Consider the following 23,134-nt stretch of genomic DNA (forward strand, 5'->3'; position numbering starts at 1 on the left):
CCCCCATTTTAATGTGGCAGGTGAGACCCTTACTTGGAATGTGAACTACTCCCCTCCTAAAGAAGTTAATAAAGAAATAATATTCAGTCATCTCCATTACTGCTTGGAAATTTGAGGCAGGTTTCCTCTTCAGCCAGACTCCTAAAAAATGCCTTGTCAGACACAATCTGTTTCATATGCTCAGGGTTGCTGATTGATCATATTTACAGTGGGTTGAATGCTGTTGTCCCAAAATGAGAATGACACCAGTGGGTGGCTAAGCTAAGGCAGAAATCTGAGTCAATGTCTTCCTGAAAAAGTAGAGTTTAGAAATTGTTGTCGAGTGTAAGGCTGTGTCCCTGCCAAGCAGAAGTTGTGCTGGAGTCTGTAGTCACAGCCCCAGCTATTCCTGATGAATAGTGTGCAAATTGGCTGCTGATTATACATGTGTTAGTGTGTGCATAAAAATTCCATGTTGACATACGGATTAAGGCACCTAAACACTGTTTCAGCTGCATACCCATTTATACTTTTTATGCATTATTTGTGTCTTGGGAAGTATATATTTCTGGCTCTTGAGCTGGAAATAAGAGAAATAGGGAAGTTTTTCTGTCCAGTGTACAATGCTACTCTTCTGATAGAAATCAAAATTAAATAAGGAAGATCTATTTTCTTGTTTTTAAAACTGTGTGTTTTCATTGCCCTTGATGTAAAATAAATACATAAGTAATTCTCCAGATGCGCTGTTTATCCTTGGCAAAAGACCATGCTGTCACAAAGCTTTTGTGGGGAGCAACTCATAAATTGAACTGGGTTCTGTGGGAGCAGTAGTTAAGCATTTATCACATTTAATTTGAATAATAAATGTAAAATATGAAAATACATTCTTGTGGCTGTTTGAAAGATATTCTCTTTTTTCATTTTAAAATGAGATTCAGAGAAGAGTAAAAACTTGAGTAATAGACTCTGCTTTCTCAGATCCTTGATAATTTTGAGAAAACATGGCCTGAGGGATGACCACATTTTTCAATAGTGTCAGTCCTGGAAGTATAATTAGCAAATAGCTATTTGCCTGAACTCTTTGCCTCTGGGTTTCTGAAAGCTCAGATCTTCCTTGGGTACCGATTCTGAGAGAGTGGGGTTGTGGAGTGTTTACTGCTCTTTAACACGTGCATATGTTTGGCAGCTCTGCAAGGAATTACTAGAGAGTGGGGGAAAAAAGAAAATTGAACCTTTTTAACTGATCAGACTTCTGCCACCAAGCTTGCAAGATCATATATTTAAATGCATACTTTGAAGAACAGAGACAGTTAGAACACATGGGGTTTTATACCTTGTACTTGAATAGCTGTGTCTCAGCAGTTTTGAATTGACTGTCTTGAGGATTTGGGTTCACTTATGTTTTACTTGAGAGTCTTTCATGCATCTCAGATGCTACAGTCACATGACTGATGTGTGACCTATGCCATAAAAATTCTGTGAAAATAAATTCAGATTGCGATCTTGAGCTGGGAAAGATCTGCAGACTGGAATTGGTATGAGATTTGTATTTCATAGTCTGCCACGTATAGTCTGTCTTTTTTTGAAGGTCTCCACCAAAGTTTCCTGCATCTGAGAACACCAGGTGACAGTTGTGTCACCGAGCCAGCTGTGGATAAGGACCTATTAGGCAACTGTGCAAACACAGCACAAAGTAAAATAGCCTTCCCTCAGTTTTGTTGCAGTTTCTCATTGCCATAACTGGCAAGGGTGGCGTGTTGGTCCTATTAGTGCCTTTTACTTTAGCAGGTATCGAGGTGGGCAGCTTCTTGAGAAAAATACTTGGAGCATTTCTTAACTTTTTAGAGGTGGTCGTGAATAGATTTTAAAGCTTTAGGATGCTCAAGTGACAGGAGAGTTTAACTTGTTTCTTATTTATAGATTTCCATATGTGTGAATGTAGCACTTCCTGACGCATATGAGAAGAAGCTTCCTGCCCGGGAGGGACTGTCACCTTTCCTGACCTCTTCTTTTTTAATATGCGCTCATCTCCTCTTGTGCCCTGGATTTAAACAAGAAGCAGTGTGCTTGATTGGGCAGTGCCTGCCTGGCTGATGAGCTCTCCTGTAAAATGTCTGGGGTAAATCTACCTGAGTCGTGACTTACAAATAAATTCATATAGCACAGTACGTGCAAATTAGCTTCATCTTTGCTGCTGCTTTACCTATTATGGGCTGTGCAGGAACATGAGTTTGGTTTTCTGTGGAAGAGTGTAACTGCTTCCATAGAATTCTTTTTTTCCCATCCTCTTAATTTTACATGTTGCCAGAACTAGTGGCTGTAGCCCTGGTGAGGCTGTAGCTGCTGGTACAGTCACTGCTGTGACCAGAGCAGGGCAAAGCAGCCCCGTGTTTGGGACTGGCGTCTGGTGGATTTGACTCCTTGATATCCCTTGCCTTCAGCAGAGCTGATGGGAAAGGCAGAGATTCTTCTGGAGGTTTAACCATAAACCAGCCTCTCATTTATTTCTAGGTAGGGTATTGATTAATTTCAGCAGGAGAAAGCTGGAGAGTGCAGAACTACTTAATTTTTGTCAGTTTGCAAATATCATGTAGTGCAAATGGGAATTGGGGCTGGTGAATTTCTCTGCTCAGCCAACAACCTCCCAGTGTTGCTGCAGCTGCCTTAGATGTGCAGGCCAGGCATTTCTGTCCATCTCGATGCCTTTGGCTTGGACCTTTTGGGTTTTATAACCAGGAAAGGCTGCAACATTAATCTTAATTAAAGGGAGATGATGATTTATTCAGCTGAGCTGACTGGTGTGCTTGTATGCACAATGCCTTTCCCAGTGGGTTTTGGGCTAAACCGTAGGAACAGAGAGAGCTACTGTAGTAAAGCTGCAGGAAAATGAGTAGCATGTATTGATTTGATACCTGGAGAGGAATTGGGCAAAGAAGCAGTGGATGTATGCAATGTGACGTACATCTCCCTCCAAGTCCCCGCTGTTCCACCAGCGCAGCGGGTTTTCTGTTAGTGGCAACACCGACAAGGCACTAGTTAAAGCTGTCATTGTTTTCAGAATCCAATTTTTTCAAGAAGTTTGCATTATTACGAAAGAAAAAAGAAAGAAAGAAAAGAAAGAAAATTCCTCAAACTGGCAAAACAGCCTTTCCAGCTGGAAAAGACGTGGAATGCCTATGCTTAAAACCATAAATTAGTGTGGGTTGGAAGACAGCTCAAAGATCATCTCATTCTAACAACCCTTTTTTTAGCTCTTGGTAAGCACTTTAAACAAGGTTTACAGTATCATTTGGTGTCATGTTGTAAGTGGCTTTTGTGGGGTGTTGTAGTCTAATTGCTTCTTTTTGACAGAGAATTCACAGAGTAGAATATCCTTAATTGAGTCCAGTTTTTAACACCAAACAAGCAACCTGTAGTTTCACTTTTTCGCTCTGTTCAGCCGTAGTTTCAGTTAAGCTTATTTTTTGTCTTCTGTAACTCAAGGCATAAATAAAACTGTAAGACACTTGAATATTTACAAAACTTGAGGTGAAGAGTTTGTTATTTTTGAAAAACTTAGCTTTAAAAAGATCTGCCCATAATGTTGTATTAATTTCTCCTGTGCAGCCCCTGATATTGATGGTTTTGGGCAGGACTATTCATGTCTGTGTCACCTCACTTAACCCAGCTATATTTGCCTGCTTTGACTGGTAACACCATGTATTCATCTCAGAAAATGCACAAGTGATACACATACATCAGCCTGGAGTAGGAAGGTTGAACCCTGGACATCTGGGTTTAGGAGAATATGAGTCTTTTGGTCGAATTAAAGCATCAAGAACATTGATGCTGAAGGTAGAGGCTGACTGGCAAATGTGCTCACTTCATATTCTCACAATCTCACCATCTGACCATATGGGGCCCAGTGGTGGGATCCCTGCCTGCAGAGTGGGGTAACTTGTTCACTCTTAGATTTTATGTTATAGGTGTATTTTCTAGTAACTTCTAAGTTCTCAAACACCCTGGTTGTTTTGATGATCTCCATCTCTGCTCAGCTTCTTTCCATTACCTTGTGTGTCCTAGGATTCCCTTCATGCCCTTTTCTTTTCCACATGTAAAGACTTCTGGCATTTATACAGTCTGCTTTGTAGGTGCAGGTTTTGTTTCTGAGCCTCAGTGACTGTGGTGCTTGGAAATAGCTGAATTTGAATGAAGTGCGTGCCTGGAGCTGTGTGTTCTGACTTCATTGGCTTAGTCCCTTCTTTAAAGTCTGCATGATTTAACACAGGGGATGCAAGAGCTGCCTATTGTTTCTTCACATCCTTGGTGGACATATTTTCCAGCCTGGCATGATCAAAATCAGTTCTTTAATTAAGGAAATGTTGAACCTCTTGTGTGTGTTAGGCAAATGAGCTAAAGCTTTTAGCCAAGCCATTAAGTGTTAAGGTTTTACTGTAAGGTGAATGGAAGCTAGATAATTTCTCCAGCTAAGCTTCCCTTAATCATTCCATTAGCATGAATTCAGTACAGTGCAGAAGGGAAGCAGCATAGCCTGATGGATAAAATTATTATAATATTATTATTATTGAAGAATTTGCAGTAAGAATAAGCAGTAAAGGCCAGCTGAGGTTATGGTCATAATTTGATATGAGTTTTACTTCATGACAGTCAAACTCTGCTCTGGAACTGTTGTGATTTAAATAGAGTAAAAGATGCAGTGGAAAAAAGACTTGTTTGCATAGATCCAGAGCTGAGATGCAGAGAGATTAAATGCTGTGTCTTCCATGTGGCCAGTGGAAGCTGAACAGGGCACTGCTGTGTGTGTGACACGGTGTGGGCACTGGGAAACACGAGCCCTACTCCACTTTGGAAGGGTGGGTAGGAGAGAGTTGTGCTTAGTGCTCTAATGCAGATGCTGATTACTTGCATTTTCTGGTCTCATTTCCTACATCTGCTCCCTGTCAGTGTGGGTTATTTTAACTTCATGGCTGTGTTCTGTAGGGTATCAAAATACTGGATTGAGTTTGCAGCATATTCAGAGATGTAGGGACAAGAGTGCTCTCAAAGTGGCAGTTTGGTGCTTCTCTTGGTAAAGAATATTAAATTTACATATAATTGTTATCTGATTATCTGATTTGGGAGCAAACTTTTAAAGGGGGTGACATCTTAAGTAAAACCATATTTCTTGATGTTGTGTTCATTTTTCCATGTAAGGGTACTTGTTAGGAGTGGATTGACCCAGTTTCAATAAATCACATGCCTGGCATTTTTTCTTTTGGTTTTGCTGATCAAACCAATGTGATAGCCTATTTAAGGCAGCATGTCTCAAGATTATAAAAAAACATGATGGCAATTTGCAAAAGCAGGTTGTCATTGTATTTGTGACTGATGTTTTTGGCTCTCTGTTTCCCTAGGCATTCTTGCCAGCATTTGTGTACTCATTGAAGGTGTCTCCACTCATAGAGAAAATAAGTGATCACAAGGATTTTAAGAAGCTTCTCAGGACACGGAATAACGTACTGGTGCTGTATTCCAAATCTGGTAAGTCTTTTTTTGATGTTACAGCTCTTTGTGCCCAGCAAGGTGTGTACCAAGGGGCTTCTATGTGACTGCAAGGGCTCCTTTGGGACTGGTGTCCTTTGTTTTAATTCAGAGGTTCCTGATGTTTCAAGATTGGAGTCATCTTAATTCAGCCTTCTAATTGCTCTGTCACATTGGCAAAAATGTACTTTATTCTGGCTTTGTCTCCAGAACTGGCTCCCTTGTAATAAGAGCTTTCTGGTGTGGTTATCACAGTAGTCTGCAAGTTTTGATTTCCTGGTGACACTGAAAGGCATAATGAATAGTTAGAGTACTGAAATCAATCCATCTTTGCTTCTGACAGTTTTGAGTGTCCCATGGTTGTCTTTCAGCTTTAATTAAAAAAATATAGAAATAAAAAAAGAACTGTTGTGTAAGATGGAAAATGAGTCATTTCACATTATGCCACCTGTCCCCTTGAATCTTTTTGTTGGTTCCTCTGTCATTCAGGCTCACCTTTCTGGCTGTAACTAAACTGTTTGCTCTTCCTTAGCTCTGTTCTGCTCCTGCTGTACCTTTTCTCCTTTCTTGCCTTGTTTTTTTTGTGGGGTGTGTTTTGTGTAACACCATGTAAAATCAAGAAATTATCTTTAACCTCTACACACAAGTGCAGAATGCTTTTGTGAATGTGGAAGTCATTGGACAGCAAGAAGTAAAATGTGTAATTAAGATGATTTTCCTTCATGCTGCATTGTTTTTGTTGTTGCTTCCTTCTTTTTCCTGTAGGCAGACAGGACAAGATAATGCCTTGTTTGGGTGCTGGGTCCTCCTTTTCTGACCTTTTCTGTTGCAAAGGTTTTCTGTCAATTAAGCACAGTGATGGTAGCATTGCTCTGGGTTCATAGTGTATCAAAATGGAGCAGCATATGGTGACCAATATCCTCCTCCCTCTGCCACCCAGTATTAGAGAATTTTGCAGACAAGGATGTGCAGGTGCTGGAGTAATTAACTTTATTTCCTAAAGACATGCTTATTCTGAAACAGTTAAAATTATATACGTGGCTTATTTTTTTATTAAAATACTTGTGTTTTGCTATAGTGGGGAACTTGGAGCGCTTGAACTTGGCCAAATGGTTTTGTAGTAACAGGTTCAAAGTGAAAATCATAAAAGAGTTTCTAATGCTTTTTGATTTTTGAAAGGAACACTTTAGATAAAAAGACATCTGTATTATTCAGCTTCTTAAAGGGAAAATTTTCTTTTTACGCTTAATATTTTAAGTGGTGGTTGCTTTCATTTTTAGCAGCGCAACCAGAACACTTCAGCTGTGACACTCATCTAATAAATGTTGCCCTATGGGCATTGTTCAAAAGCCATGTTATGTAGATTTCTTTTTTTCTGTTTTTGTTATTTAATTGGTTGGTTTTAGCAGTCTAAAGCATTGCATGCAGAGCTGACTGTGGAATTAATGTTTCTTCCTGGAACAGTGATCCTTGCACAATTAGAAATCTCTTTCCCAACAGTCATCCAGAAAGAGGGGAGGGGAAAAAAGAGATGGGAATTTGGAGGTGTAATTTCAGTCCCAGATATACATCCCCCAGCTGTGATGAGATGTTGGCTGGCCATACTGCTGGAACAAAGCTTTACTTCCCAGCTGAGCAGCACTAGATGTCACTTTCTATTGCAATCAGAAAATTCATTGATTTTGGGAGGTGTCATAATTTGTGGGAGATGTTTAGTTCCCCCTGCCAGCTGGGGGGTCTACCAAGGGCACTCAGCTGCTGAGTCTTCTGGGACAAGCTGAAGGCTTTTTAAAAGTGCATTTGTCAAATTGTTCCTTTCTGAGTACATGCAAAGAATTCCCCCACCTGTCTAAGTCCTTGTGTTGGTGGCAATTGCATGTTCTGGGTATTGGGGTATGAGAGTTTCTGGAGAGCTTATATGTGTGGGTTGGTATCAGGCCCAAGCAAAGTCTGTCAAATACAAAGAGGTTGTTTCTGGCTCAGGAGATTGTTGAAGCAAAAATTGTGAAGGTTTAGGGGTTATTTGATGGGTTATTCCCTGCATGCTGGCTCTGCTTGTCTACTCTGACATCTACAGGCCCTCACTTTTCTCAAATGCTGGAGACAAGATACTGGTCTGCAGAAGCATTCTGTCTGTCCCAATATTGCCATTCTTACATTCAATTACTTGAAGTAGTTGTGGAGATCTGGAAGAGGCTCTGGGTTTCTGTTTTCTGTTTATGGAGGAAGGAAACAGTTCATGTTAGATATTTTTGGGGGGAATGGATACTTACTTGTACTGCTATATTTTTTTTCTTCTGGTTTATTTTTAATACCATTTATAAGACTCTTTTGGAATGGTAGTGATTTGCAAAACCTACACATGTGGTGTGGCATTATAAAAATCTCTGTTGGATATTTATAATACAGCCAGTACTTGGAAGGACCTTTTCTGGGTGCTGCTCATGACTGTTGGTTTGGGTATCTCCCAGGGTTATTATGAGGATAAAGTCTGTTATTTTCTGTGTATGGCTGGGTAGAATTAGGGAGGCAGAGATGCTGAGTGATTTGCCCTTACAGCTGATGAAAGCCCTAAATGAAATTGCTCTAATTAGCAGGCTGTGATACAAACTGGTTCATGCCCAGGCACAGGGAAGAAGGCAGTGTTGGGATGGAAGCTGCAGGAGAGGACACAGTATAGCTCTGTAAATGCAGCTCAGGGAGTGTGTCTGGAAATACCAATTTCAGTGTCTTGTTTAAGGGGGTAGGGGGAAGGAGCCACCCAGCTTCAGCTGCAGGCAGCTTTCCTTCTAGTTTACAGAAGATTTTACTGATCCCTGTTACACTGGTTTCTTCAAATGAGACAAAATGTTCTTGGGGTGCTTCGGAACATAGAAATGCTACATTGTGTTGTTTTATGTAGAGTGGTAATGCTGCTATTAATTTAGTTTTGTTATTTTATTTTGTCTTCCAGCCACTGCTGCTGAAAGCTCACTCAGATTACTGTCCAGCGTGGCCCAGGAGGTGAAAGGACGAGGTACTATAGGCTGGATAGACTGTGGGTATGTGTCGTACTCTTTTCCTTCTTATTTTCCCTTTCCCCTTTTGGCTTTTGTTGCTAACTTGGCTTTTTTGATGGCTCTGAAACTTGTTGCCTTTAAGTGGACCCACATAATTCTGTGTAGTTTCTTCTGCAGGGAGCTTATATCTTACCATTTTCTCTTCCTTTGACAAGTGGAGGGGAATAATTTTTTCCTTATGGCTGTTGTTACTTCTCTGACAACATATTTTTCAGCTTGAAGCTGAGACCCCAGCTAACATTGTCTTTCATAGGTGACACACAGGGTGCAAGCTTTTTTTCCACAAGCCAGGGGAGGAGGAATCTCACATGTTGTGCCTCAGCTGGAGGGCAGTGTAATTCTGCTCTGACAGCAAATGTTGTGTGAGCAGTAAGGCTGTTTGCTTGGTTTTGAAGCATCCACCCATTTGTGTTTCTCAATAAAATGTGCTTTCTTTTAAGACCTTCTGTGCTGGTATAAGTTCTGGCAATTTTTAATGTGAAGGCAGAGAAACTTGTTTTTGTAAGTGGTTGTGTGTGTGGGGAGGAATGAACAGGTGTGTACTTTCTGGTCTGCAGATGTGAAAATCTCCGCTGTGGTTCAACTCAATAACAGTTTGCTTGTGGTTTTAGCTTGTGTATTGTATTGTCTCTGCAGCTTTGAGAGCTTTGCCTGCAGGTGGCAAGTTCCCCTTCCTGCACTGCAGAGCAGCAGCTTGCTGCCTACCTGTGTGTTTGGGTGGATTGCCGTGGTATGAACAGATTGTACACTGTGCACAAATGTAACTCAGCTCTGTGCATCATGTGGCTCCCTTAAAATTACATTTTTGAAACTGACCCTCATCCATCAAACAGTGACCCAGACTAAGTCATTGGGAAATTGGAAGTTAACGTGGGTTTCTGATTATTAACCTGCCCTGCTCCCCCCCTGCCACCAGGCAGGTATCTCTCCTGTGGAGGCCTTTGCCTCTGCCTTCTGTTTGCATTCTGCTGGGCTCATCCAACTGCACACACACTTTCATCTCTGCCCAACTGGTGGGGACCGAGTTCCAAGTCATCTGCTGGCAGAAGGCAGGGCTGTTCCTCAGAGGTCAGTGAAGCCTGCACCACTTGCCACCTGCTGAAAAGCCAGTGGATAAATTGTATTGACTCTGACAAGGTGAAGGTTGTGAGGAGATCTGGCATACCTCTGAAATCCATGAAAACCAGCCTTCATTTCTAACAAAAGCACTGATAAGTAATTTTTTATTGTCAACAATGAGGGCTAGCAAATAGGATACTGAGCCAGCCTCTTGGCTTCAGTTTCTAATCAGCTTCAGTTTCTGGTTATAAACTGCTTGCTACCTTTTTGTGCCTTTTGTTTTAGACTACCTCTGTGTTGGGGAGCTTGCTGCTTACTCTGTGTGTGTATGTGGTATATACAAATGCTGGATGATGAGGCTGTTCAGCTGACCCTTCAAAATGCTGCTGTAATACAACTAAACAAGAACTTTGTTCAGGATTTATTTTAGTTCTGGGTTGGAGAAGGAAAGATTTGGTGTTCAGGACTTCAGTTTGAAATCCTGGGAAGTTTTGGTACTTAGTTCAACAGGTCAGTCTCCACTCCTGAGTTTGTAAGTAATGGTGATGGGGAGGGAAATGTATTGTTTGGTTTTGCTGTAAAATAAACTTCAATTAATTAAATCCCCTAATATACTCTCATTTTCCAAATGTTGACATCTAGACCAAACTTTGTTATGGAAGCTAGTTGCAAGAAATGTATTTTCAAGTCTCTCCCATACTTTAATACTTTCATAAGAAGTTTGGTGCTTGCAGTGCCTTTCCTCTCACCATGAGGGGGAAATATTGAAAGGTGAGTTAATCTCAGACAGTGAAGCACCTTGGTGAAAGTCATGCTGTAAGGTGTTGGGAGACCTGAGAAGAGATTGATAGGTTGCCAACATTTTCTTTGACACCAGTAATGCTACAATCAGACTACCACTTCCCGAGTGGCGGGCAGTGACCAGGGTGTTGTAATACGGCAATAGGTGTAATTCTCTCTTTGAGGGTAAAGCAGAGCTGTGTTTCATGTCTTGTTTGGGAAGAACCTGGAAAAAATAGCTGGGCATTTTTCAGAGATGGACTTCTATCCCTTCTATCACTCCTGCTAAGGCATACTATAACAAGGTCTGTGAATTTGCTTCATAAGGCAAGGTGAGCTGGAAGACTGGCTTGTGGTAAAAGAGGTCTTGGTGGATGCAAAAAGAAACCCTAAATAAATAGTCTGAGCCTAAACCAAGTTTTGTGGTTGATTGCTTGCTAAGCTTTTGAAGCATTCTGAAATCAATCTGGTAGTGTTGAGGTAACTTTTAAACAATTTTTTTTTTCATGAAAGGTTTTTTCCTTTGCTTATTGCTTTTTAAAGAATTGTGCACAGGTGGCTGCACCACAGTGCCCACCTCGCTGCAGTGACAATACCAGAGGCTGCAGTAGTGCTGTCTGCCCCAGGTCATGGAGGGCCAGTTGTAGGGCCTGGACAGCTGAGTCCTCCCCGAGTGGCTCAAGCCATTCTCCTGGAGCAAATAGGCTGGGAGGCTTATTTGCAAGTCTTCATGCTGAAACAAACAGCACACAGATGCAGGGATATTTACAGCACAGGCTCAATTTGTTTTACAAATACTGACAAGAAATGTCTTGTTTGGCAGCAATATTTAGCGGGAAATTTTGGCTTTGCTCTTCACATCCTGCTGTACTGGGCTTCTTTGCCTTCGGATCCAAGTGTTGGCAGGGCTGGCATACATGCAGAGTTGTGGTTTGTGCCTCTGCTTCCCTGTGGCGATGATGGCAGCCTTTTCTTTCCTCTTTCTTTACTGACGGTGCTTTTTTTGTTACTTGTCATTCTCCTTCCCGTCATTTTCAAGAGAAGGCAAGAACATTCTGCAGAGATCAGTGTGGATTGCTAAGTCTCAGCAGCATGTTCTGTATTTGATGTGGTGTTGGGGAGTGTGCAGGTTTGTGGCTGGGAGTGTGGCATTCAGGACTTCCTGAACGCTGGTCTGCATGGAAACCGTGCTCCTTGGCCTTGGCTTCTGTTGTGTCTGTGGTTTAAGGCAGGGATTAGCTTTGAGCTTTCAGTTCCAGGTTGAGTGGTCTCAGGGAGAGAGGGAAGTTAGTTTTTCAGCATGATGTGGGGAAATACTTGACTTCTTGCTGAGATAATGTTGAGTAGAGGAGGTTGCCACTTAGTTTGTCACTTGGAGGCAGGGTAGCAGAGATCCCCAGCGTGCCGTGCCTTGGGAAGTGTAGGGTTGGAAATGCCACATGCCTGCCTTTCCTGCACAGCTGGGCTCACTTGTGCCAAGTGCCATGCTGGAGTGTGACCCCCCTGCATGTGGCACTGCAGATAAGGTCCTTGTTCAGGAGGGCTCAGTCCGTTCCTGCAGGCAGATCCACGCCTCCTCCTGGCGATGAAGGGGCAGCTCGAGAGTTGCTCCCAGCATTGAAGTGGCCACTGTTTGCTGCTGTGTGCTGAGATAGCATATGTGGCTCTGTACACTGCTAAACGTGAAGCTTTTTCAATTGTGAATGAAAGACCCAGCAGTGATGTGACAAAAATATGTTTTATTTTAGCCTTTACATGTTTTAATTAGGAAGTCTTTGCTGAGGCATTTGACGTTGAATGAATGGTGGTGTGAGAGACAAGAGAATACTGAACTAATTATGCCTGATGAGATGCATGGTATTGGGGATGGAGCACAACATTGCAGGCTGCTGAATCTTCAGTGTTCCAGAGAGATGGAGCAGGCATCTTGGGAGCAAGTGTTCTGGGGCTCATGTCTGAGGACATGCCACATTAATAGGAGCTGGGAGTCACAGCTTTTGTTCCTGACTCTGCTAATGAGTCACTTCTTGTTACTTTGTGCAGTTACAAAAGGTGTATCTGTTTTCCAGGCAACTGGGTAAATATTGCCTGATTCATTAGTCAATGTTTATAAAGAGTGTGGAGAACTTTGAAAGGAAAAATGCTGCAGCAGCATGAATGGGTGCTCTTTAGGGCATTCGGATGAAATTGGAATGGGCATGTAAGAAATCAGGAGGTTGGGCTATTTACTGAATTATTTTTTTAGTTGTAGGCTGGTAGAAATTTGGAATATCGAAGGGCATCACAGGGAGTTAAAAGCTTAGGATATCTGCATAAAAGCACAAAAGGACTTGGTATTTTCTATCTCAGAGACTGGCTGCTGCTAACTCTGGTTGGGGTTTGTGCCGCAGAGCCTCTGCATCCCCCTGATTTCCCAAAACCTCCATTTTTTAAGGCCTGGTACAACTGGAGGTAAGCACTGATGTGGTCAAGTAAAATAGGAGTTTTGTAAGAAATAGAACTCCTGTCAAATCCTTGTGGTGGCAAGTCAAAGGTAGAAAGTGATGTGCCTGGGAACACAGTAAAATGGAATTACCTTTTGAGTGAAAGTCAAAGTTGTTACTGCTTGTATTTAAAGCAGACAAAGCTCTGCTCTCAGTTTGCGGTGTCCTGGGGTGTGGTTTTGAAGAACAGTCATTACAAAGTTATTCTCTAACCTTCTTAAGTGGGTTTTGTGATAGACCACAGTATGGCCAAGGACTGATGTTACTTGGAAAAGTGTAACTGGTTTGGGTGACATGGAAAGAAAGTAAAATGGCTTTGTTGACGAGACGAAAATGTGTTTGGCAGGTTATTAAGCACATTATGATCAGGTTCAGCTTTGAAGAGGTTGAAAGTAGTTCTCTCCATTATGAATATGATTTAGGGAACACTCCTGGCTTTTCCAGTTATTGAATTGTCTCATGTTTTTATTGACTATAACTCCTGCCCAATTGTGGATTGGTATTTTTTTAAAAAACACCCATTTCTTTGGCTCTGGGTAATTACTCTCTGCTCAAACTTGCATGGTTCCCTTTACTGTAGATCCTAAACATAAACAAAGCTGTGTGATTTCCATCTGCTGTCATAGCGCGTGTGCTTGGCTTTAGCACATCAGACTGCTAGGAAGAGGAAATGCCATCTGGTTAAAATGTCTGACTAATTTTTGTTTGGTTTTAATCCCACTTTTTCTGCTTTTGTGTCATTCTTTTAGTCCCTTTTGTGTGCCATGAGCATCATTCTTGTAGTCCCCATCCCCAATAATTACTTGTTATTGTAGCAGTCCCATGACACTTAGCATGAAGGTGAGACTGTAATTTGGCTGGCAAAGCAGTACATTCAAACCTACACAGCTAAACATGCTGCTTCACAAGAGAGCCAAATCTAAAGAGTATTTGTCTTTTCTGGGGTTTTCCCTAATTATCCCTCTTTTGCTGTCTTTTAGATAGAGGTTTTCCCAATTTTCTAATTTCTTAATGCTTAGATACAGAAAGGAAAGGCTTTACCTATCCACACAGTTATAAATGAATGTGTTTAATGCCTTGACATAGCAGAGAGAAATTTAAGAAATAAGGCTGGCAGTACAGATGGTGTTAGAGTAATTTTGCTCTCTAGTTTTTTACCTTCATCCTGTAAAGCAACTCAGAAGTAGGATTTATTTAAGAGAATAAGTCTACTCATCTTTCGTACTTGTGGCTGAATTTTAAAGCTGATAAAAAGCTTTGAAATTGCAAATAAAACTGACCAGACCTGGTAGAGAGAGAAAAAAGAAAGAAGGAATGCTACTCTTGCCCTGGTACAGCCCTTTCCATCTAAGCAATTTGTGGTGTCTGGGATTTCTGCATTTTCCTACAGTAGCCTTGAAGGTGAAGGGCAGCTCAGGAGAGGATGGCTCATAGTGGCAGCCTGGGGGAGGTAGTAGGGGCTCTGTTTGCAGCTGGTCCAGGGGAGGTAGAGGCAGGTGTCCCTCAGGAACACTTCACAAGTGAGTTATGCTGCCAGTGTGGTCCTTGTCTGAGTGCCATTTATAAGGGCAAACTGCATTTACAACATAGATTTTCGATGCCTTCCTCCTGTCTCTGTCATAACCTGTCTGTGTGGTTAATGCTCATTCACATTAAAGCCTTTTTATTTTACTGTAAGAGTGACCATGCAGGAATCTGAAAAAACTCCTTTTTTAAGTAAGCTCTCAGTTCCTAACTTAAACCCATCCGGTCTGGTGTATTGCATTAATTCAAAAACACGAGCAATTAGCTAAATCCACAGTAGTGGTTGGGTGTATGAGCCTGAGCTCATGTCTGTTTCATCCTAAACTTGAGTATTCCAAGGGTTTTGCCTGGAGTCACTCATTAACCAAATCTTCAGCATTGCTGCTTTTCAGACCAAAATGAAGAGTAAGCAAGCTCAGATTTAATGTAAAAGAAGTCACCTCTGTTTTTCTGCACCCAGTAATTCAATTAAAACATCCTCTAGCATCCATCCTCTCCAGGCCCGTGGTGCACCTAAAGGTCAAGCTGTACAAAGGGCTGCAACATCTGTGTGTCCATGGGTGACATGTTGAAAACCTGCATTTTAGGATGGTGCACCTAAAGGTCATAAACAGCTGTACAAAGGGCTGCAGCATTTGTGTGTCCATGGGTGACATGTTGAAAACCTGCATTTTAGGTTCTTAGATTCCTGTCAACTCAAAGCCACGGTAGTAGTCATCTTGTATCCGAGGTTAGGGCAGTGTTCTCCTGTGCCATGTTGTGGGATGAGGGAAGCTGCTGCTTTGCAAAGAATTTGAGTGTTTGGTGATTTTTCAAGTTCCTGCAAAGCCTTTGGTAGCTCTTGTGAATGTGTTTGCCTTATTTCTGTGCAGGTATGTGGGTTGCCAAGTGCCTCTTGCTAATTTATATTTCCATGGGAAGTACTATTCATTATAACTTCTTGACTTTCTGCAGGGGCTGGAGCTTATAATTTTTCCTTTAATTGTTTTAGCTTGATGATATGATGATACGTGTTACCTCTTTGTCTTAGTTCTCCTTCTGCTTTTTGGCTTGCTCTTGCTTGCAGTAAGAATTAATCTCATGGGTTTTAATTTTCAAAAAATACTTCTTTTTAATCTTATTCCTCTAGATCCCTGGCCTCTCTAATTGACTAATGGGCACAGGGAGTCGTTTGTATTGGTACAAGTGGTGCTGGGTCTCCACAGCACATGGATTATGCTGTATGCATTCCTAGCACATTCCAGGGGAGCGTTTGGAGCAGAAGGCTGCAATCATCTGCAAGGTGATTGCAATCCTCCCTTGAAGTGGGGATTTTTGCTGCATTCTAGGGGGTAAAATCAGGCCCTGATTTCACATGAAACTCTGTCCTGTTCATCTGCTAATCCTTATCTTTAATTATTTCCAGCAGTACATTTTCTGGTTTTGGCTTTCACGCTCCCCCATCCCTTAAAAGATTCAAGCTTTTCATGTGCCACACTGTTTGCCTGGTTCATTTGTTCTGTGCTGTGGAAACCTGTTGCTATTGTAACTTGTTCTAGAAGATAATTTCCATCAGGAACCCAGAATGGGTGCAAAACATTGTGCTTTTTTTCCAAGACAAATCTTGTGTTTAAGCTTCCTGTGCTCATTACTTCTGCATCCATTTCTCCTGGTCCTGCTCCTATTTTGGTGCCTGCAGGTCCTTAAACCCCACTCAGGAGCAGAGTATCTAAGTGCCTTTCTGCACTGATGGCTGAGTATGGATTTTCTGTTCAAGTAGGTGTAAGCCATTACCATCCAGCTCTTTGGAGAAGTGCAAGCCAGCTTGATGGTTTGAGAAGTGATTTTTTTTCCCTAGGATTTTTTTTTTTGTTCTTATTTCAGATCGGTCTTGAGAGAGTGATACAGAAAGGTGTGGGATCATTGTAGAATATGAGGAGCCTTACAAATGTGGCGTACTGTTAGCAGCAGTAGTTGTGGCAGCTGCTGTCCCTGGATGGGAGGGAGAAGTGAGGATGATGGGGAGGCAGGCAATGCCTGCAATCTGAGAAGAGGAGAGTTTTGCTACAATCCATCTGGTTTTGCTTGATCAGTAAAGTACATAAACTGCTATATTGTAAATGGATCCTACAACACAGTCTTTGTTGGAGGGTGGAATTGATAAGACAGTGTAAGTCAAATTCCCATATTGTCCCTAGCAGTGGCTAACGAATTTCCTTTTTTATTTCAAAACCTTGTAGGAGCACATCTAACTACAAGTAACTGTTAATGGCTTCTCCTTCAGATTAGGTTTGCAAGTGCAAATGTGTTTCATACTTTAGGAGGTTTCAGGAAATTTTTGCTGCTAACACTTCTTTTGCTGCCTTTTTGGGGTCACAAGCTCAATTTGGCAGCATCTCAACTCCATGCTTTCCCAGGATGTTCATCAGTCTGTTCTCTGGAGAGTGTATTCTGTGGAAGGTAGCCAGAGGGTATTGCAGATGCTGTGCATTGGGCTGGGAAACCCTGTTTGATAATTCACTTCTGATAGCTGGGTTGAAATTGCAGTTGAACTTCTCTGAAGTTATAACTGGAGTTCTCTGTGATGGTTTTCACTATAACAGAAAAGAATGAGAGCACCTGAACAACAGAGACAAGAATGAGAGAACGTGCTGGTGACAAGATGACAGCTTTGACTGGTACCTTCCAAAGCTCTTCCAGTGTTGGAAGAGTTGCTTTATAGGCAGTCTTGCTTCTGCTTTGCTGTATTCCCTTGCTCTTGGAGCCTGCTCTTTCTCCTTACCTGCTCAGTTTTGTCTCTTCCAGCTGTTGGGACAGTGACGGTGTTTGTACAGTCACGGATACAACAGAGCCTCCATTGCATTAGAGTCTACAGGCACAACTGTGGTATAAGGGACTGCTAAAACATCATTTATGTGGATTGTTGAGCCCTGTTTCAGATGGTGAGATGTACAGATAAAAGAGAAAATCTGTTTAGAAATGGTGAGGTCTGTGGGTTCCATGTGGTTACATCATATGCTGATAGAGGAATGAGATAGTTTTTGTGCATGCACATTTACTGTCCTGGTTACTTGAATTGGTTCTGTCAGCATTTTTATTAATTACTTTTCTTGTGCCTGGAAACCCTCTAGGTATGGGTGAAAAAGAAAGCTGGGTGCACTCTGCATTGAAAAGTGTTAAGGGATGCCAGGGCAGTGTCGTGGAAGGGATGTGGCCACACAGCATGTGCACACTCTGCTGTTACATTGGCAGCTGGAGACATGACTGTTTTGGGATGGCATTTTTGTCATTGCTGAGGAGGGGAATTGACAGTCATTCCAGATCCTGCCTTCCAGAGATGTGGTTGTGGGGCTGTTTTCCTGTCTTCATGAGAGGCCAATGGGCAGCATTGCATAATAAGGGAAATAATTAGGAAGCTGCAAAAGGTGATATTTGTGCTCATGAAAGAGAATGCTTCTGAGGATGTTTGGTCTTACCATGTTCCTTTGGGACCTGACTGGTCAATATTTGAATTTGCCCCAAGGAGGGGGTTTTGCACTTCCACCTCCATGCACCATTTTTTACTTGGGATCCATCCATCTTGGACTTGTTTTAGGTTTAGAAACTATGTGGACTTAACTGCAACAAAACTCCTTGGTCTTATTTTGTGTTCCTTCTGTCTGGCTTTTATCTTCTGTTCTTTCTCCAAATTACCTTGACACATTGCTGCAAAAACCTTTTTCTGTGTTGCTCCTCCTGCCACTGGGGACTGCCATCCGTATTTCTCCCTGCTTCTCCATCGTTATGGCCACGAGTGTCCAGACCTGTGGGCAGGCAGAGCATCTTGTGCCACTCCTACGGAAGGGCTGTGACACGTCAGGAGCTGGCTGCACTGGTTGTGAGCCAGAGGAGGCCAGATCTCCTTCAGGAGTCCCTTGCCACCCTCCTGCCCTGGTAACAGCTGGCTGCCTGTGCTAAGGGATGATTCATGCATGCTTACACTGACAAGGGACCCCAGAGGTTTACAGGGAGTGCTCCAGCTGGGCTTCCTGCCGGCTCCATCATAACCCCCAGTGACAGAAATGTGTCCTGGTGGAGGAGATGGGGATGGGAATGGAGAGGGGTGAAGTGCGCACACGATCTTCGCAGTGCATGCTACCTTTGTTATTATTTACATTTCTTGCTTAGGTCAGCTTGCATCGCTCATTTCATATTTCTTTTTACCAAGCTGTTGTATGTCCTCACTTCTCCAGCAAAGGCACATTTTGAAGCCCTGGTTTGGTTTTGTGGAAAGGGAAGTGTGGAGAACATGCCTGTGGGAGTAGAAGGAAGCTGTGCCATTGTGCCACTTATTTTGACCTTATTACTACATAGACAGCTGCTGGATAGGTCCTTGTGGTATTGCAAATAGGTTGATGTTTTGGATGATTTTCCAGGGAGATAATGCTGGATAACTCTTCTACAGGAGTCCCTTTGGCAGTAGCACAGCAGGGACCTGCCAGGCTTCAAATTGCTCTGGACAGAAATGGCAAGAGACAGCCAAGGATGGCTGCTGGGGACACATTACTGACCTCATCCTCAAGCCAGTATTTCCTGAGCCTGGTGCCTTTGCCTTAAGTGGCTTGGCCTGGGTTGGTAGAGCGCTTATTTTGGGTGTAGTTTCTGGCTTCTTAGATTGTGGTTTGTGTTTTTTTTTTTTTGTTTTTTTTTTGTTTTTGTTTTTTTGTTTTGGTTTTTTTTTTTCTTTGTATTTTCTGTTTTGGTTGCCTTTTTTTTTTTACTTTTAGTCATTATAACAAACTCGTACACTGCCTCTTCAAGTGATATAATTAAATTGCAAGAACTGGAGTCCTAATTACCCTCTCCCATGTGAGAGTTGAGGAGCTCATCTTCAGAGAGAGGCTGTTGGCTGAGATTCAAAAGAGACAACTCTTCGAGCAGGCTGCATCTGTGTTGATATTTACTCTTATTAAGAATAATGGTCATTACCAAGTGATATCAGAGCAGGTTGCTCTTTGCAGGTTATTTTTGTCTCTCTCTAAGTGAAGGCAGAAGGAAAAGCAGAGGGGTCCATTTCTGCCATTTCTGTACATCTCCTTTTCTGCTTTTTCTGAATAATTGTTAGCATAGCATCTGAGCTGGTGGGTCTGGCATGTGCAAAAATCTGCACTGATGCATGAAAAAATTACTGATACATATTTAGATGTTTCCTATTCTTGGAATTTGCTCCTCTTCTATCCCGTGCATCAGTGCAGATAGCTTGCATAAACAGGCTTAATTCTCAATGCAGTGGTGCAGAGAATCTGCCCACTAAATGGTAGGAGACATACTGGAGCAAACTGCTGCTTTCTTTCCTGTGATAATGGCTGTGCATTCAGGCAGCTGTGTGAATCTCTGCAAATGGAGAAATCCTGAAAGCAGGGCACACTTAGATCCAGTGAAATAGCTATTCTTATCTGTCTTTTTTTTTTTTTAATAGAATCTCATGCTAACAGAAAATGAATTGCTAGGAGTTGAAGTGGTAGGAGTTGCTAGTTGCATACCCACAGGTATAGATCAGTAATAATGCTTTGTAGCTTTTTTTCACTATAAACCTTCAGAATATTAGTGTCCATTCAGATCTCTAAATGACAAGTAAGGGAAAATTACACTTTCTTCCCCACATGGTTAGTTGTTTCACTAAATAGGTGTAGATCAGGCACGGGATTCTCTTGGTACCCAGTTTAGTCTCTGCTTATACCAGAACATCTTGGTCTGCACATCTTGGGGTTTCACAGACCCTGTTGCTGAGGTTTCAGCATTACACTTGTTGACATCAAGCACCTAACATTTGTCTTGGCAAAGCTGAGATAGCCACAGATACACCTGCACACTGGAAACATTTGGGAGTGTCTAGAAGAGCATTTACAAATGTTGAGTGCTGTGTGAGCTGACTGTAGTTAACTGCCTGGCACTCAGCTGCAGCAGGGCCACAAGACCTTCTCTGTGCCTCTGAATCTGTACAGGGTAAGACAAAAGGATGATCTGAAACTGTGTCTTCTCTGGAGATTCCTTGACCTTCGAGTCATTTAGGTTTAAACCATTGGAGAACTGCAGGGGAGAGAAGACAGAATGTTTCTGACCCATGCGTTTGACGTTGCTGCAGGTTTTTTGTATGAACTCCGTGTGGCAAACCTGGTGTTTTGCCTAATTCCAAAGCCAGGGCATTTGTTCCATAGTCTAGTTTTGTTACAAGGAGATGTGTCCACCTTATTCAGTTGTCAAGCTCAGATCTCCAGCTTCCCAGGGAAGCAAATAAAGTGTTTGTGGGTTACAGTGATGTGAAAATGCAAAACTGACATGAATTCAGTAAGACTCTTCAGATAAATACACTTCTGTTCAATTGGGATTACAAGTGCTCCTTCCTGGCGTGGTAGTTGTATGCTTTGGTAGGTCCTTAAAAAGCTCATTTCTATCTTCAGCATACTATTCTGATTTTGCTGCGTGTGTCAATGGCACATTCCTCCTTATTTCCAGAAGCATTTGGGAAGTTTCCAGTAAGGTGCATTCTCACTTGCAGCTCACTGTGAACTTGGTGTTTGTTGTTCTTCACATTTGTAGAAAGGCAGCTGGAGAAGATTGGGAGGATTAGCACTAGTGCTGGCAGCACACTTAATTTGGTGGGGCCCTTGCAAGCCTTGCATCTTGTTGTCTCTAATCAGTTTAAACTTGATGGGTTTTCAATGTTTTCATTTTCTAAATTGATTTATCTGCGTAAAAGGTACAAGTTGTCCTCTGCTGGGAACAAGTTTCCAAGCTGTTTAATCTTGCTGTTTGTCAATGCAGAGAACAGCCTTGTCAGTGTGAATCATCCTCTTTTCTGTTTTGCTCATCTCCCCAGATCTTTGACCAACTTCTTACTCACTTCAGCTTGAAGTCTCCTTATGGCTTCACTCCCGCACTGTTCAGGAGAGCTGCTAGGCCATGAAGACCCTTTACCTGCCCACTGAAACAAATGTATTTGCAGTTCTCTCCCATGACCCCTCTCTCTTCTTCAAGCCTAATCTGGTGCTGGAAGCCATTCAATCTAATTCAATTTGAAAACCACCTCCAGCAGGTGTGTCTGCTGATACCTCCCTCCTCCTTTAAGAGCTGTTTTTGCCTCTGCTTTCCCAGTGTGGCTCCAGGACACTTCTTTCATACCTAGAATTAATGGGGTTGCTGGGCTTGGGGCTCCAGAATTTCAACTGGTTTTTGTTTTCTGCAGGACCTTTTTAAGGCTAAATGCTTGTGATTTGGACTTGGACATACCATGAACATGGGTTTTTTTTGCTTTCTGTTGTCTTCTGCCAAGTGTAAAAGCTGACCTGCTCTTTCCTTTTGAATCTTTTAACAAACAGTGCTCATTGACCACCACCCTAACCAGTAGCATGGTCTTATTGAAATTTGCCTTCTTAAATTTTATGTTAATCTCATGGACAGAAGATCTGCTGAGATCATGCTGGACATGCTGGAATGAGCTGCTTCTCTACTGGTTAGGGCTTGGCTTTGGAATGTAAATTTAACACAGTTCATTGTGTCCTGACCAAGCAATCAGAGAAATTAAATTGACTAATGGAGCTTTTCACAATGTTTGTCCCACAAACTTAGATAAACAGCTTCCAAATTACTGTTAGTTTGGATTAATTGCTGATGATTGCTGACCACAGCAATGAGTTCTCAGGACTGAATGCATTTGATTTTCTTTTTTGGTAACCTTTCTTCCAATATGTGTTTTTTGCAGTGATACTGAAAGCCGAAAATTATGCAAGAAGATGAAAGTAGATCCTAATTCAAAGGAGAAGGGAGTGGATTTACTCCATTATAAGTGAGTGCTGGGCTGGGATTTGTAGTTCATAATTGTTGATGCCCCCATTAAGAGTGTTTATTCTTCTTTCAGCCCCATGCTACTGCAGCATTAAAATGACTAATTTTTTATCCAATGAAATTAATTGTTGATTTTTCAGTTTGCAAGCATGTGTTATGACAGAAGTTGAGTTAAATTTATTCTGCTGTTGAACAGAGAACACTAAAAGCATGAGCAAGGCCAGGAAGAGATGTCCAATGGACTGAAACTGCCCAGTGCATGGGGCAGATGCCTGAGATTTGAGTTCTCTTGCTTTCTGTCACTTGCCTGCTGGCATGTGCCTTGGACAAGTTGCTTCACCTTTCTCTGCCTTTCTGACTTGAGATAGTCCTTCATAATGTGAGTGGAGAAAGGCAAGTGTTCTGAAACAGCAAGATATTTTTCTTCCTGAGAATAATAGGAGTGGGAGTTATGTTAGGTACACCAAGCAGCTGCATCTCCATCTTGCCTTAGTAAATAATCTTGTTAAAGTGTCAGGGAGGAAAATGTTTACTGGGAAACTGTTTTCTTTACACTGGTTTGCACCCTCCCTTTTTCCTTCCTCTCGTTCCTCCCCACCCCCCCTTGAACTACTGTACTGTGAATTCTACTTAGTTCTGTGGCTTCAGCAGGGTGATGTTATTCTGGTTAGTGAGAAGTCAGGAAGAACAGCTGCATGAATTCAGTAATGTTACTGTAAGTTAACACTATTCCCCACTCCTCGTTTAACAGGGACGGTGCATTTCATACTGCATATAACAGAGCGGTCACATTGAAGGTAAATTCAAATACTCCATTATTATTTCTTCTGGTTTTGCTAGATGTGGGTGAGGCATTTATGGATTAAAAACTGGTTTTGATATTTTTTCATGCTGAAGGCATGAAAGGGAGGGGATTAAGCTTCATAA

The 23,134-nt window shown here is 42.0% G+C and overlaps 1 protein-coding gene across 1 annotated transcript in view; it reads left to right on the plus strand.

Annotated features, from left to right (window-relative positions):
- Positions 1-23,134, plus strand: part of PDIA5 (protein disulfide isomerase family A member 5) — a 98,830-nt gene that overhangs the window by 6,258 nt on the left and 69,438 nt on the right. Inside the window, exons 2-5 of the mRNA XM_041405275.1 lie at positions 5,373-5,499; positions 8,453-8,540; positions 22,125-22,208; positions 22,959-23,004. Of these exons, the coding sequence (XP_041261209.1) occupies positions 5,373-5,499; positions 8,453-8,540; positions 22,125-22,208; positions 22,959-23,004 (345 nt within the window). The remainder of the gene's footprint in view (positions 1-5,372; positions 5,500-8,452; positions 8,541-22,124; positions 22,209-22,958; positions 23,005-23,134) is intronic.

This window comes from Onychostruthus taczanowskii, unplaced genomic scaffold (genome assembly GCF_017590055.1).
Source record: "Onychostruthus taczanowskii isolate IOZ18803 unplaced genomic scaffold, ASM1759005v1 scaffold10, whole genome shotgun sequence".
In the NCBI taxonomy this organism is placed as follows: domain Eukaryota; kingdom Metazoa; phylum Chordata; class Aves; order Passeriformes; family Passeridae; genus Onychostruthus; species Onychostruthus taczanowskii.